Genomic DNA, 16,173 nt, shown 5'->3' with positions numbered 1-16,173 from the left:
CCGAACAAATCCTCAAACCACCACCCCTAATAAATATCATTAATAATACCAAATAGAAAGTAGAGTGTATTCTAGCTATAAAGAAAGTATACCGACAGCTTAAATACAAAATATTATAACTGAATACCAATAACAATCTCACCTAATACCCCATTTTTGACTTAAAAACTACTCCACACCATCTCCATGATTTCCATTTACGAAATCCCATTCTATCAGAATCCCCTGTGCATTTACCGGAGTGAATTCATCTCTATAAAAGTGAAAAGGATAATTACGATTTCACAGACAACAATCAATGTATAAATGAAAAAGACAGAAAGAATTTCTTTAATTTATTATTATAATAAAGAAAATCCTAATTGTATGAGAGGTTGAAAGCGATTGGATAAAAATGAAATATCAATAAAGAAAGTCTTTTCCCTTGCCTGATAGATTTAAATCAAACCAGAAAGAAAGCCTTTACGGGTATCAACGGTTATGGTCGGGCGAGGCACGATAGCAAAGATTGGATAGTTTAAACCGAAATACTAATCGAGTTTCTAGTCAACAGTGATGACAAGTATATACAGGACAACTATAAACTGAAAGACAAGATAATCCTTAGTTGCAGTACGCGTAATAATAAACCAAACTGGCATTCAGTCACACCTAATTGCTTGCGAGCTATCAAAAGCTTTGTTTTTATCTGAATTATGATAAGCTAATATTGTTATTCCAATTCGTCTCCCCGTATTGTAATCTCTGTTATACGATGCTTTGCAGCTTTCGAGTAAAAATAAAAGAAAGTATTTCTTTCGAAATACAACTCTTTAGCTCCTTTTGTATATTAAACTATCTCAAGAGTTAATTTTGCTAAAAACTAGCAAAGTTATAACTTATCTTTATTATATTGCCGTATTCAGTAACAGCCGATTGGTATTGGAGAAATATCTTGTGTGTATCCCTGTCAGGCAAGCGCTTACACTTATACTGCCAGCCAGACAAAACAGATAGTGAGATTGACCAAACAATTGTTCAGGAAGTCAATAGCAAACACCATCTCCTTTATCAAAAACATAACTATATATACAGCCAGCACAAATCCAGTTGTTTTCCCGAATACATTGTTTCTATTGTAATATTATCTTTTTTAGTAATCTCTTACTTGGAGATTCTCATTTGTTGATATTAATAAAGCTAATGCCTTTATAACAGGGTATATCGAATTTGCGATCAGGTTGACTTTGATATAAGGCCTTTAGAATGTCTTTCTCAACTATTTCGCTATCATTTTCGAAATCACGAAAATGATATACTGCTGTGATCAATTTGTTAGCAAACTTCTTTTTGTAATTATCAATATAATCGATTAAGGGATTATATTCTTCCTCCGAATTTTGCCTCGGAAAACAATAGAATGGATACATCCAATAAGCATATCGAAAATCGACCCCACTCTCAGGCATATTGCCTTTGATATCTATAATCGTATTTGTTAAACAAACCAACCGCAAGCCGAAGATACTAAAAGAAAGCTTTATTTATATATGTCTTCGTTGTCTAACCTATCTTCCTTATCATTCTCTTTCTTGCTAATAGGATTACTGCCATTCTCGTTATAGCTCGACTCCTCCTTTTTCTCAACAGGACACTTACCTCGTATAACAGAAAAGGCAAACGTTTTCTTTGTTATAAGCTGTAAAAAAGTATATTAGTAAAGCAAATATAAAAGAAAAATAAACAACTTATCACTATATGTATATTCTCCCATTGCTTTAACTATATTGGCAACAACTTACTCTTACTACTGCATTTTCTTGATGGTGTGGAAGGCATATTGATTATTGATTGAGGGATGTGAAGAAAATAAATAACCGAAAAAGATTTAAAAGAGAAAGGAAAATTCGGGCAATCTATATATTTCGAAGGCTTTATACTATTATTAGGCTACAGGATGGTTTCCTCTATTTCCTATACACCTTCCTATCGCGAAAAAAGCAAAATTTGCATATATATCTGTTTACTATATTATGCTACAATATAAACAACAATATCTTATTAGAATTGCCAATGTATCTACAGATTAAATAATCGTGAAGCTTGAGGGCAAGCTTTTTCGAAAGGGGGAATAGTGTCATGGATCACATCCAATCGCAGTTGCGATCGCTTACGTACATGCTTACACATATACACAATCATGTGTATATAATTAGTATATAGGAGTGCTCTACGAGCGCTTTGCTCCCGATTCTGTAGTTGTAGATTCTAAGGATAAATTGTACCCTGCTCTCGCAGTTCTTCTAAGGCAAAGTGTCACAATTTCTCTCTAGCCATTTCTCATTTATTATCTCTTACTTATTGTTAGAAAAGGTGCTTATACCGCATATCACGCTATGCTGTATCGGGATTAGCCCGCATGTGACTCTGTCGAGTCCATACATATATATCGTATCTCTATGTAGAACTTAATAATATTAAGGCTTTTCCACCAACTCATATATGATCTTCTAACACTTATTATTATATCAAATTATTAATATATTAATAGAGTATATTTGTATTCTAATAAACTCCCTTATAAAATATTCAATTGTTGATAATGTATTGTTTGGAGAAATCTTGTTTCTTGGAATTCTAATATTTTGAAGCTAAAGAGAGAGAGTGATATCAAGCTTTCTGGATCTAAAAAATAATGGATCTTTAATAAAAGCTATAATCCAAAAAGATATGGATTTTGGATTCCTAAAGATGGGGTGAGATATAAGCAAGCTTGGAATTTATTCTATTATATAGAATAGAAAGAAGATCTCTTTCAATTTCTTAAAAAATTCAAAGAAATATTAGAAGCTATAACAGAAAATAATAATAAATAAAGAAACCCTGATAATTACTTTCTATTCTAATTATATATACTTATCAAATTCTATTTCAATACGGTATTGCTTTTCTTTCTCTCACACTTTTCGAACTCTTTTTATTTTACAATAATCTCTCCACATAGCCTCTACAATTTCTTATCAAAAGTAGTTTATAAATTATAACGAAATAGAATCTAATTCATTATTACTTGAATTCATTATTATATTATCTATAATGCTTGGAATATAATCAATAATATAATCAAATTGAACTTCGAATAGATTTTCTTCAAAGCTATTTTATCGAATAAAGTTATATAGAGTATATAAAGCATAAACTATATATATTTGAATTATATATAGATATTTTTATTGTTGTATTAGAAATGGAAAGTGCATTTTGAATACTCCAAAAATTCTTTTAACCTCATTTTATAAAAAAGAGTGTCGAAGGTTGAAAAGCTCTTCTAATGTTTTGAATATCTTATTAAATCCCAATTGCTCTTATAAATGATATCTTACCTCTTTGAATAGAATAAGAATCTACCCAGTATTTATATATCCTATATTATCTAGATAATAATAATCTTCTGGAATTCATAAACCTTTTGAAATCAAAGTATTTGAAAGTACCTTTTGATTATTCACAAAACCTTCCCAACCGATTAATATATAGCAGAATTGTAAATTGAAAGTAATTACTACAAGAATATTCTGTGCAGTATACCCTTTTCGATTGAAATAAGCAGATCGATCTTCGAAAGGTATTGTTACTGAAATAAAGGTACTATTGAAAGCTCCTAGGCAATTCGCAAAATATATACGATATTTTTCATCTTCTGCTACTCAAGAAAGAGCGAATTGTATAGCTGGATCCAATAGTTTTACTACTAATAGGTATAATATTATTATAGCATTTAAAACTTGATAAAACCATTTTAAAGCGTATTAGAATAAACTAATAAGTAGATTTATATAAGGTGTTTTTCGTATCTATAGATTGTTTCTTCAGAATAAGAAAAGGCTTCAGCTATACTATATATAGTTCCATGCTGGCCTACAATATAAAGAAATACATATAGCTTTTGATCAATTGAAATATATTGAAAGTGTTATAGTTTTGTTTTTTCATAACAAAACTCAATCAAAAATCGAAAAGTGCATAGAGATATATATAGTTATTCTTGACAACATTAAGGATATTTAGAATCAAGAAGAGATTGTGTTTTAAATTCACCAGGAATACCAGTTCTTTTTTTCGAAATTAGAATATAATAAAAAGAGCCAATAACAGCAGCTAAATTATAAATCAAGATAGGAATAAACTATTCAGAATCATTAATCTCATCATCGCTCATTGTAAATAAGAAAAAGACAGTTTACAATCTAAATCATTAATAGAATCTAAAGCTATAATAAAAAGAATATTAAAGAATCTACTTTTAAACTAAGCTATATATATTCTAGTATATAAGGAATAAAAATATAAAGTAATCGAAATCGAAATCAGAGACGATTTAAAGAAAAATAAAGATACCCTATAAATTTAGGTATTTGAAGTACTAATATCATTATAATACTATATGGATATAGGGTGAAAGGCCTATAAAAACCTATAAAAACACGGATTATTTGTTAGATTGAAAACGAGGACTACTTTTTCTAATCCTCGTTTTCAATCCGCACCCTTGTTTTCCTATACAAATTTGGTGAAAACACGGATTATTTAGTGTCATTTTAGAATGATCCACCTCCTCCCCACCTCGAAATATACTAAATTCATTGAAATACGGATTATTTAACGAAATCCGCAATTTGATATTCAAATATGAATTCAAAATCCGTTTTCAAAAAGAGCGGAATATTCAGCGGATCCAGTGCGGATTTGTACATCCAAACTAGCCCTTAGCCAGAAAAACTAAGAACTTTGAAGCGCGAACCCCCCAGAACCTCACGGCACTCATGCTTGCAGCAGAGCGTAATGAAGAGTCTGCGAGAATTTTGATCGAACATAAGGCTGACGTCAACGCCAAGGTTCCTCTAGACAATGAGTTCTGGAAGGGATGGACACCTGTATTTTTTGCTGCTCAATCAAACAAACCAGCCACGGTCGCTTTGTTAGCAGAGGCCGGTGCAGATCTCAAGCACAGGGCCAAAGATGGCAAAAGTGCGCTACACTTGGCAGTGGACGGCGATGCTCTGAGTAGTTTAATGGAGTTTCACTCACAGATCGACTTAAACCAACCAGACAACCAAGGATACACGCCCTTACATATGATGGGAAGTCTCACATTGAGGAACGTTCAATATCTCGTTCGAGGAGGTGCAAAAATCAATATTCAGGCAGATGATGGATGTACACCGCTACAAGTTGCGGTAAGAGGCAATAAAAATAGCGCGATAGAAATTGTATCTTATCTGCCTGAACACGGGGCCAGCCCAAACTTATCTGGAACTGAACCAGGCAAAGATGATCCGCCTCTTCATCGTGCATGCGACAATCTGTCGCTGAAGCTTTCAGAACTGCTGGTGGAGAATGGTGCTAATGTTAATAAATCTTCAATTGGCCCTCTAGGAACGCCACTAATAGCAACATGCTTGAGAGTATATACCCAGGAAGAGTCTGAAGGCAAAAATACGGAGGACCTAATACGTTACCTTCTCGAGAAAGGTGCTGACATCAATGGAACACATAGCCGCTGGGGTTGTGTATTTGGCGTGGCTTCGATGTTCATGAAACCAAAAATAGTCAACCTACTGCTAGAGAAAGGGGCGTCGGTTCATACCCAGGACTTTTGTGGCAGGCTGCCCATTCACTTAGCTGCTATTCACGGTGGCAAAAATCTAGACATCGTCATTGAAGCCGGCGGTGATGTTACTGCCAAAGATAAGCTCGGTCGCACGGCGCTTCACTACGCCTGTCAAGCAGGCCGGTCGAGTACCGTCAAGAAGTTGTTAGATCTTATGGGGCAAAAGAAGGCGAACGAAACGGATATTGACGGTTGGACCCCTCTACACTGGGCAGTACGGGGTACAGGGAATATGATAAAAGAATGGGAAGCTGGTGAAGCTGCTAATGAAATTGAAACTATTAGAATATTGATAGAGCGCGGTGCGAATAGATGTGCCCAATGTCATGTCAGGGAGGAGTTCTGGTCACCGCTTCGGATTGCTAGTTATAGGGGAGCTGATGACAGTGTTATTGCTCGCCTCGAGAACTCTGGTGGCCCTAAAGAAGACGAAGGACTCGGCGGAACATCTTCAGAAAATTCTGGACAGTGTGGCGCGAATGTTTCCAGCCCTAAAAAAGCCTATCGTAGGATCGGATGGGCTTGTGATGGATGTTTATGGGTAGATCCCCCCTCACCCCCCAAACCCCCTTTTCACCAGATGTTATACAGTACAAACATTTGCTTCAAGTCAATAGACAAAATACTTGCTTATTATTATATAAGTAATTCCAATATAGTTCACTGACGTCAAGCTAGGAGATATGGGGCTTGTGCTACGAATGTATTGTGTGTTTAGATTTATTATTTTGTGCCAAATGTTACGACCACCGAGATATTATACACGTCGAATTTCCTGACCACGCGTTCAAGGAACATGGCCCCGAGTTTGAGCACGATGACTCGAAATCGAATAGCGGGGAGGCAACAGATGATGATAGCAGGTCAAGCATCTCAGAAAGCAGTGGTTCGGAGGCTGAGGAGATGACTAGAAATGAATCAGAGGAACCCGAAGAACTCGTAGTACTAGGAAATGACCACGAGCAAAGTGATTCTGATGAAAATGCTGATAGTAGCGAGTCGGAGGATGACAACTAGGCAGTGATTGTTTTATAAGTATATAAGTTATGCTTTGAAGGTTAGGCTTGACGAGTACAATGATTAAGACTTTACTTTCATCTTCATGTGTATGTGAAATGATGGTGATTTCTGCTTGCCGCAGGCCATTCAAAAAGTATACACCTCACATAACTCTTCATCGATCTACCTACCCACCGCCCAAACAAGCAAATATAGACAGGCATAGGAATAGCAATTCCTCATGTCATAATCAGAAACTTGTGGAAAAGAAAGCACACATTAATACTCAGAATAATCGGAATAAGAGAGAAAAAATCTATTTCGTCCTGTCCACCATTACAAGCAAAGTAAGATGCGATGAAAGTCCAGGTAGGTACCCAGAGTGAAATCCAACATAACCCGACCCTCCATATCATGACCAGCTAGGTAAGATCGAAGTAGGATAGAGAAACAAAGGTCATTGGAAATTGTGGAAAGAAGATACCCACAGCAAAATATCATTGAGATACAATACGTTCTTCAGTTCGTAAAGCTTCTCTCTGTAACTCACCATGAGCCATCTCCTTCATTAACCATTCTATAACACAAAACCGCGGTTCAATTCTGATCAGAAAATGTGTTTCTCATACAAAAATTGCGCAATACGCAGAATCTCGGAGATATTTTCTACATATCAAGACCGCTGAGTTAAATCCACTATTTACCTTTTCACTTCTCTTTTCTTTCTATGCATCAACAGTTTAAATGCAGTAGAATTTCAAACTTCAGGGTATTACTCTCCCATAACCATACTTGATTGTGATGTAGTGATATTGATTCTTTATATCTTTGATCAATCCTTAGATGGCTACGCCCACCGGTTCTGCATCCTAGAGTCTATATATAAGGTATGTGCAAGATAGAAGCATGCTATGAGTTTATAAGATTCATAAGCATCATCGTAAGGGCCACCCGATTTCTTCTTTTCCTCTGGTATACCTGACTGTTTAGTTTTCCTTACTTTTAAATGATCATCGTCCAGTGCGATGACTTCTTTGGTCTTCATGGAATGGATTCATTTGTTTATTGAATATATTTCGTGTTTATTGGCGGCGGCTTCTCACCAATTTGAGTCTCCCTCGTCGTGAGGAAGAGCATGCATGAGGCCATCAGGGCAGAAGGGCGAAAGGGAAAGAGAAATTTGTGTGGTTATGTGGCACACAAGTCACGAGGACCAAAACAAGATACTGTATAAGATGAAACATGTAAATCATTCCATCGTGTATAATTATCTCCGTAGAAGCAACCGTAGAGCAAGTTATCTAGATACATTCCTAAAAAGTACGATATCGAGCCAAGCCATGAATAATGGGCTAGCAAGCACAATGGCAAGACTCAAGAAACAAGTGACCATAGTCTCGTCAACATGTAATTGACTACGAAAACCCCATGCCATCCAGAAATGGATAAAGGGCAACAAATGAAACCGCCATATAACCGAAGAACCACTTTGAAAACAGGTAGGATGAGCCAAAAGAACCCCCATCAAGCAACCAGCATTTACCAATTAACCTGAAAAAAACAAGGAAGCAAAGAAATACCAAACACCCGCTTGAGAGTCAAGTCACAACCAACTATTCATCATCAACCTCATCAACGGCAACAGGCTTCTTTCCCTTTCTGTCCTTCTTTGGAACCTGAACACTGGTAGCCAGAGACTTCGAGCGTTTCAAAGTCGATCGTTCATCAAAATCAAAGAACTCTCGTCCATTTCGATTCCAATTAGATTTGCAACCACCAGGTGCTCGATGAATGCCATGGACAGAAGCAAGTTCTTCCGAGATGTGCTTCCAGAGAGGAGCATCGTAGAGTTTAACAAGATCAGGGTGCTTAGCTTCAACTTCTCGACGTTTGACAAGACATTCGTAGAGCTTGAATGTTTCGTCATCGGTCCAGGCGGCGCGACGGGGTTTACTGGCAGTACCACTTTTGCGAGAAGATCGGGGTGTTCTGCGAGGCTTGGAGGATGCTTTGCGACAGCTCAAAGTAGAAGAAGCGGAGCCAGATGTAGTGACTGGGGGAGAATAAATTAAATCACTAGTAGCTGAGGCAGATGAAGAAGCCGGTGTGTGAACAGATGGCTTAGTGACAGACTTCGTGCGCTTCTTGGTTGGCCGATGACTGGACTTAATATAATCTTCATTATCATGAGACTCGTCATCATCGTGTTCTCGCTTTCTATTAAGGGAAGATGGACACGAAGTAGTTTGTGGCGATGCGGGCAAGATGTGTTTTCCACTGGAAGATTGGCCTGGACATAAGATGGTTTTCCCACCAGAATAGTTCGCTGGTACAGTTGTCTTTTGCTGAGAAGGTGGTGGTGTAATTTGATTGCTTGTACCAGAAGATTCGCCGTTATACTTCTGTGATGAGTGCTCTTTCAGAGAGGCTTCGATGGTAAGAGTGAGCTGTTGTTCGTAGGATAGTCCATCGAAGTTGGTAACTGACTTCTCGACATAATCTTCATCGTCTAAATAATCGTCATCGGAAATATTGGATGTGCCTCTAACGAAATCCTCTGGCTCGGATTGGTATTCAGAGTAGTCGGCATCTGAAGACTCGTACTCAAGCTGGTTGACAAGTTGATCGGTAACAGGAGATTCTTGCTGAGAAGCCTCCAGCTCGGCAGTCTCTCCACAGGGTTGTTTTTCGACAGGCACTTCGTCAAGTTTTGCAAGTCGAGCTTTGAGCGCTTGCTCTACAAGGAATTGAGGGTGTATTGCTGCATAAGCAAAGGGCTTATCAAACGGGCGCGCACTCTTGCCTTTGCCACCAGTCGTAGGGGCTGGTGTCTCGTATGCAGAAACATCTTCGTCATTCGGATTGATGTGAAGACGATATGCGTGGTGGAGATCTTGGCAGACTTGATGTTGTGTTAGCTCCGGATCAACTAAGGCTTCGTTAACTAAACCATCGGCTGTGCAACCAAATTGGCTAAGATTATCGTTCAACCACTGCACTCCGCCTTCCTGAATATAAAAGAAGGATGCTATGACAGACAGAGCTTTTTTCGCAGAGTCCTCGTCCATATTCGCGAAGGAAAATTCGGTAGGCATGGTGAACACCATGATGAAAGAATAGGTATGGATTACAATTGAGAGATGTGAATTTAGAAATTGGTATGTTCAAAATGTACGATTGAACGGTCACAGGAAGAAGCTATCCAAGAATACAAGAAGAGAAGAATATAGGTAAAATTCTACCAAGCATACCATGGGTTTGAAGCTATATCCAGACAATAGAAGGTCTATTGACTCTATTGTTCCCATCGACATGCTCAACAAGGTGTTCGCCATGATCGTAGCGAGAGCAATTACAATAGGGAAAATTGAATTGTGCCGAAAAATTCTGCAACGACGACAGAATTTTCTCGCTACTGATTATTGTTTTCAAGAGTGAATTGACCTTGCAAGTACAATAGGAAAACTTTGCCGGTAAGACGCGAGTTGAGCAGAGATAATGGAACAATAGAGACTTGGGACGCAGATTCACTGGTATTGTATTGATTTGGATCCGCCGAAGGTGAAGGATAAACTGGAAGGCCAATGAAGACTTGCGCCTCTGAGAGATATGTAGAAGGTGAAATTCGGAGGGACTGCATCGCATCATTATACTAAGGTGTAATATTGATGCTACAATAGCTGTCTAGGATAATTGTTATCATAGTATTGAAGACGATGATATACTAGAAGGAGGTGGTAGGTCCAACAGATATGGTATATCGAACAGAGGTAGTATATCGAAAGGAGATATTACGTTGGAAGGAGGTGGTATAGGTATCGAAAGAATAGAAATATAGGACGAGTAATCCCAAAAATAAATCCAAATACTCAGACTTCAACACACTATGTGGAAGCGTTCGATTCAATTGTAAAGGTTATCAGGTCCTCGAGAATGAACGATGGAGGAGTTCAAGAAGGGTAGAGGCCAGCTGATCACGTGCCAAATACCCACGTGATCCCACCCACTTTCGACTTTCACATGATGCTCGAAAAGACCAGACAGCATCCACGTAAACCAGAGCAAAGACATCAAGAAAAAGTTATTAAGATGCCTGTGACTATCAAGCAAATATCAAAGAAAAGATAATTCATACAAAACCACTCAATCAAGATGATTTTGCAACTTTTGGGGCTGTGATTCAAAACCCCGCACCAGCGGTGATCCCATCATCAACGATCAAAACCTTACCACCAAATGCGGTACAAGCCAACCAAGGTACCGCGCTCAAATACCTAGATGTCACGCATATGAAGGATTACTACGGGAGCGCTCCTAGTCAACGGGTCGCGAATGCAGTCATGAACATGTTTGTATGCGCACCTCGTTCGCTTCTCCCGTCTCACGATAGCAATATCGGGGGGTTATTTCCGGTCACCATACTGGAAAGACATCCTTTCACGACTCAAACATTCATACCTCTCGGGATATCACCCTCGGAGCAAGAAGATGTATGTTACTTGGTTGTCGTAGCACCGAGTTTAACGCCGTCATCAGTCGATGAAACCTTACCTGTCCCCGTTCTCTCCCCCCAAACAAGCACGAGTGATGATAATGTTGAGAACCTGCCCGGTCGCGGTTTACCGGACCTGAATAGAATTCAGGCTTTCTTAGCGAATGGTTCACAGGCGGTCACCTATGGAGCGGGGACCTGGCATGCTCCGATGGTGGTCGTGGGGAAGAAGCCCATTGATTTCGTCGTGGTGCAATTTGCAAATGGGGAAGGAATTGAAGATTGTCAAGAGGCAGAGCTGGAGACAACGGATAAGGATATATGCGTGGCAGTCCCCAAGTTGTCAAGGAATGCGACGTGGAAATTATGAGTGCTTTCGGGTCTAGATCTCGATTTAGAATGAACGGGTACAACAAAATGACGTTCTTGTTTGCAATAATTACAAGTGAGATCTTCAACAAGTATCTACGCCTCATGGATTTTACTACCAGTCCCATTCTTTGCAATCCCGTGGTAGCAAAGACGTTGATGCACATCATCTCCATTACCTTGGTAACTATTGATCGTTATTGCTTTGGATTCAGGATAAAGTAGCACCAACGTTGATGAAATTTCAGGTATCTTTGGTATTTAATGTAGGTCGGCGACCTAGACTGTCGACCACGATATGTACCTATAGAGGTCCCCGATACTTCTGCAATGGAAGACTACAAAATTTTACATGTACATAAGAACTATGAGGATAAATAGAATGCCGTCCCAATGTGGGCAGCCCCCCAGATCTCGATGATTCTAATTGACAATGTATTCCGAAATGATACTCTCAGATGAAATCCGAATCTCTGGAGTCACAAAGTAGCGTTGCAATGCAGAAAGACCAAAAACCCGAGCGACAACATTATCGATATTGACCGCTGGAAACATCGAGTGGTAGAGAACGAAGGGGAATGTGCACTAATCATCGCAAAATTCACTCGTAAATTCTACCAATAAGTGAGACCTGTCTAAAGGTACCCCAGTATCCTTTAGGCATAGGAATACCGTACAGTGTACTTGAATCGCAAATAATCTGTCTACCGTTTTAAACGCCAAAATAATAATGTCGGCGATGTCTTTAAAAATTGGGGGGGAAACGTGAGAAGGACTGTCCCGTCCAGCCACTCGCCTTTTTGGGGATAGAGGCTAGAGCGGCTCATCAGGTGTGTATACATCGAGTAGGATTGTCGGCTTTCCACCTCGTGGTATATTGCTGATACTCCAAAGAAAAGCAACATTTTCTAGAACCCGTTATGCTTGCTTACCACCTACCAAGTTGTAGATTGGCGAGACCTCTTGTCCAAAAGGTTTCTGCAGATCCTTTCCGCCTTACCGGTTTAGTTTGGCTCTTCTAGGCCTTTTTGAGGGTTTCATTTACTACTGTACTTGATCGCATGCTTACCTGTGGGTAATGAAGCAGGTGAGGGGATAGCCAATGAATATAGAAGGCAACGGTCGGAACTGTACATGGCAGCGCAAACTTGCAGACGGGTATGCAACTCGATGTACGCAGAATAACATGATCAGCATTGAACAAACAATGTGCACACGCACACCTTCAGCCACATCTTCCACACCGGTTCTTAAATGGATAGTATCTCGCATGAAGCAATGAACAATGCCGTAGCATTGTTTCCAGGGCGAAGGAGATCTACACGAATCAGATTTGCCAATTGTCATGAGCTGAATAGATACCCCATAACGCAGGAAGCAACGAGCAACGAAAGCATTGCGATAAAAGTTATTCTTGAACTGTCAATTCTCTCTCCTGGATTCGATTCTTAGTCATGGTGATCAGGGAAATTCATACATGGTAGCCTCATCTGCTTTCTCGCCTTTTACGCAGCGCCTCATTCAAGAAATCGCCAAAATTAACCTAAAAGGGTAAGGTGCTAGGGCAAGGGTTCCTGTGGTTGGACAAGGGGAAGAGCCGTTTCTAGGTCAAGGCTTAGAACCATAGAGATTTCATACCTATTACCAAACAATCCCAACAACCATGATAATCCGTATCAAGGATGCATAACCCCAGCTATAAGATCTTGGTACTCATTTTCCATCTTGCTCTAAACGGAGGAAAAGTTTGCGAAGATGGGTACACATCTGATATCCGTCATTCAAAGTGTAACACTGAGAATGAAGATCTCTTTAAATCACCTTCAGGGTGCCCTGTCAAAGACGAGACTTTCGATCTGAAGATCAATAAACTGCCCCCGTTATCCCCATTTATATCTCAACCTCAATTTATTTTACGGAGATCCCGTGTTTATCATCCCCACATATAAACAGATCGGACTGAGCAGTGGTTTGGCGCAGGGCGCTTGAAGTATCTGTCCGATACCGACATTTCAAGGCTATGATGTTTTTTATTCCAAGGTTCTTAATTTAGGAACAGCAGTCGGTACATCAGTTTCAGATTTTGAATTGATTGAGCTTACTGGAGATAAAGTTGTTGCTTGTCAGAGATATATTGTAGGGGAAGAAGTGCTTCAAAGGTTAATATCAGGGAATATCACTAAGCCTGGAATGCTCCAAAAACTTCTCCATACATCAGCCTCACTTAACATAATACTACACAACACCACCACTTACCATCTCGAGCCTCACCAACTTCTACACCCCCTCGTACATGCGCCGACGGATAGAGCTGTGAAAGGATCCCGTCACAGGGGTAACCATTGCCATGGGATCCCCCATCTCTCGCATATCTGTCTCAAGGATGATTATTACCAAAAATAGCTTTCCAACGGATTTTTGCTTTTTCTCGGGCTTCCATTTCCACTCCTTCGACGGGTATCATACCGACGCTCATATCCGTGTATCTGGGTCCATTGCTGAGAGGCAAAAGAAAGAATTATACAAATCTCACATGCATCCTTGAACAATATATATATCAAGGGTTCATTAATTGTGGTGCCTAAATATCTATCCTGAAAGCGAATTTCTGAAACTTTTCTACAGTTGATGCTCCTTACATTGATATGATTGATATCAGGGATACATGAGCTGGAGAAATAAGAAGCGTAAACTCGAATACCCCATCTTGGATACCCAAGATCAATAATAGGATCTACATATAGATGGATACGTAGATGATAATTGGAAAGGCCCTGATCGACCAACTGACCCAGCAAAAAGTACACTTCCGTGAATCGAGACTCCTATCCATGTTAAGGAATTCGTCGCTCTTTTCACAGGCTGGGGCATGATGAGGGGAAAAAACAATCCGAGTGTAACACTTTTCTATCTGCCCTTGTTCTGAACTCCCATCTGACATCCATTATATAAAGCCTATCCAACTTTATGCCTAGTAACGATGCACGACTACGCCATCTGTTTCGGTGCCGACGTGCAAATCTCTGTCCAAAACTTTATCTGTAGACTATAATTTAGAGCCTGTAACATTTTGACATTAGCCCTCCAGTATCCTTCATATACAAGTTCAACCCAGCTTAACCTTTGACAGCTGGCAAGCTATTCGCCCTAACTAATCTAATTCGATACACTAGCGAACGTTTTCTCATCAAATATCTGGTGAGCTAGGGAGCATTCATTCGCTCGCTCGTGTTCGTTCAGACATGGATCAAGGCACTTCCACCTCCTTCTTCCAACCATCAGCCACTGAGCTTGGACAACCTTGGAATGCAATAACAACCTTGGAAGCAAGAAAATTATTCCAATACAAGGTGCAAGGCGGAACAACCCCACAAGCGCAGCGACGCAAAACTAGGTAGGCAAGCGAAAGCAAGTGCCCGTAGATCATGGCGTAGGCCCGGAGCAAAGCAGTGGTGATTGGATTGCTTGTGCGAGTAGTTCCTTTTTAAGTCCAAGGAGGCGGCAATTGAGGAGCTGGCCGAGGATTTTCCGTAAACAGTTGAGCAGTTGGACTACCTAATACCTACGGAGTATGTACCTAGCATACAATATAGACAATATAAGAGAGTCGTTTATACGAAATCAGCATTTCTTCTTCGGAGACTGTGTACAAATTCAAATTCATCTTGCGCACAACTTGTTCTCTTGGCTTTCGCTACCAAGTATTGAAATGATAATTGGAGATTTCGTTTGCTTTTTCCAGTTTGAACCCTATCCCCGTTCCCATCTCCGTTTCTTCAACGGCTGAATTTCGATCATCGGGACCAGCTAACAGGAACCACTCAAGACAAAAAAGCAAACAAAAACACACTTCAGTTCCCTGCACCTGAAACTTCATTCACCGATTCATCTATCTCTTGCATGCTCTACAATAGCCACAAGATTTACACAAGGTGAGTAATCATCAGCGGGAATCTTTCCGTAGAATTCCCATTCGGTGTGATATGCATCATGTTCGTTCACTTGCTTGCTTTTGCTGGGTAATAACACAACCCTGCTTCCATGTTGTCCAAATATTGGATTCGGATTCTGCAATAGTACTGGTACATGTGATTGATATGAGCCCGGGTATGAAATACTGTTGTTATGTTGATTCAGCCGATCATCATCATAACAGCAAGCATCGCCCGTCTCAGAAAGCCCAACATCTAAATGTCAATATCGATCATTAGCAATACCACCTTATCCATCACGAATTTCCATTTCTGCAACCCCAGCGGATGGTACCGTACTCTGCCGCTTTCTGTTGTCCAACCACTGTCATCACCATTTAGAGTTCCATTATCGTTGTTCCAGATCTCCTGGGACATTGGGGAATCGGCTTGTATGGCTCCAGGTGACAAAGTATTGAATTGATTTGCTTTCCTTGGATACCGGTAGGAAGGAACAAGAAACATGACCCCCTGAAATCCCGAGAAATTACTTAACCTCACGACGATAAACGTGCCGCTTCTGTTGTACCCGCCTGAATCACCGTATTGTACAACATTAATATCGACAAAAATCTCTCTGCACGTCGTGACTGCAGCAATCCCAATGACGGATATTACAGCAACATTGAAGAGCCCTTATGAAACATAACAATTCCGCACACAGCAGGATGAAGAGTAGCACAGCATAAAAC

The 16,173-nt window shown here is 39.8% G+C and overlaps 4 protein-coding genes across 4 annotated transcripts; 2 read left to right on the top strand and 2 right to left on the bottom strand.

Annotated features, from left to right (window-relative positions):
- Positions 1-4,802: 4,802 nt before the first annotated feature.
- On the top strand, positions 4,803-6,667 carry EAF02_006687 (uncharacterized protein; the record flags this gene model as incomplete). The annotated part of the gene is made up of 2 exons (XM_038902735.1): positions 4,803-6,156; positions 6,369-6,667. The coding sequence occupies 2 exons, from the start codon at positions 4,803-4,805 to the stop codon at positions 6,665-6,667; spliced, it is 1,653 nt and encodes a 550-aa protein (XP_038757056.1).
- A 1,595-nt stretch (positions 6,668-8,262) lies between these two features.
- EAF02_006686 (uncharacterized protein) lies at positions 8,263-9,756 on the bottom strand (the record flags this gene model as incomplete). Its single annotated transcript, XM_038902734.1, has 1 exon — positions 8,263-9,756. One exon carries the CDS (start codon positions 9,754-9,756, stop codon positions 8,263-8,265), a length of 1,494 nt encoding a protein of 497 aa, XP_038757055.1.
- Positions 9,757-10,061: 305 nt separating this feature from the next.
- Positions 10,062-10,289, bottom strand: EAF02_006685 (uncharacterized protein; the record flags this gene model as incomplete). Its single annotated transcript, XM_038902733.1, has 1 exon — positions 10,062-10,289. One exon carries the CDS (start codon positions 10,287-10,289, stop codon positions 10,062-10,064), a length of 228 nt encoding a protein of 75 aa, XP_038757054.1.
- A 383-nt stretch (positions 10,290-10,672) lies between these two features.
- EAF02_006684 (uncharacterized protein) lies at positions 10,673-11,511 on the top strand (the record flags this gene model as incomplete). Its single annotated transcript, XM_038902732.1, has 2 exons — positions 10,673-10,700; positions 10,757-11,511. The coding sequence occupies 2 exons, from the start codon at positions 10,673-10,675 to the stop codon at positions 11,509-11,511; spliced, it is 783 nt and encodes a 260-aa protein (XP_038757053.1).
- Between the last annotated feature and the right edge of the window lie 4,662 nt (positions 11,512-16,173).

The sequence above is a fragment of the Botrytis sinoallii genome (assembly GCF_014898435.1).
Source record: "Botrytis sinoallii strain Bc 23 chromosome Unknown BSIN_011, whole genome shotgun sequence".
In the NCBI taxonomy this organism is placed as follows: Eukaryota; Fungi; Ascomycota; class Leotiomycetes; order Helotiales; family Sclerotiniaceae; genus Botrytis; species Botrytis sinoallii.
Note: the sequence above shows the minus strand (reverse complement) of the source record. Positions and strands in the feature narration are given on the sequence as shown.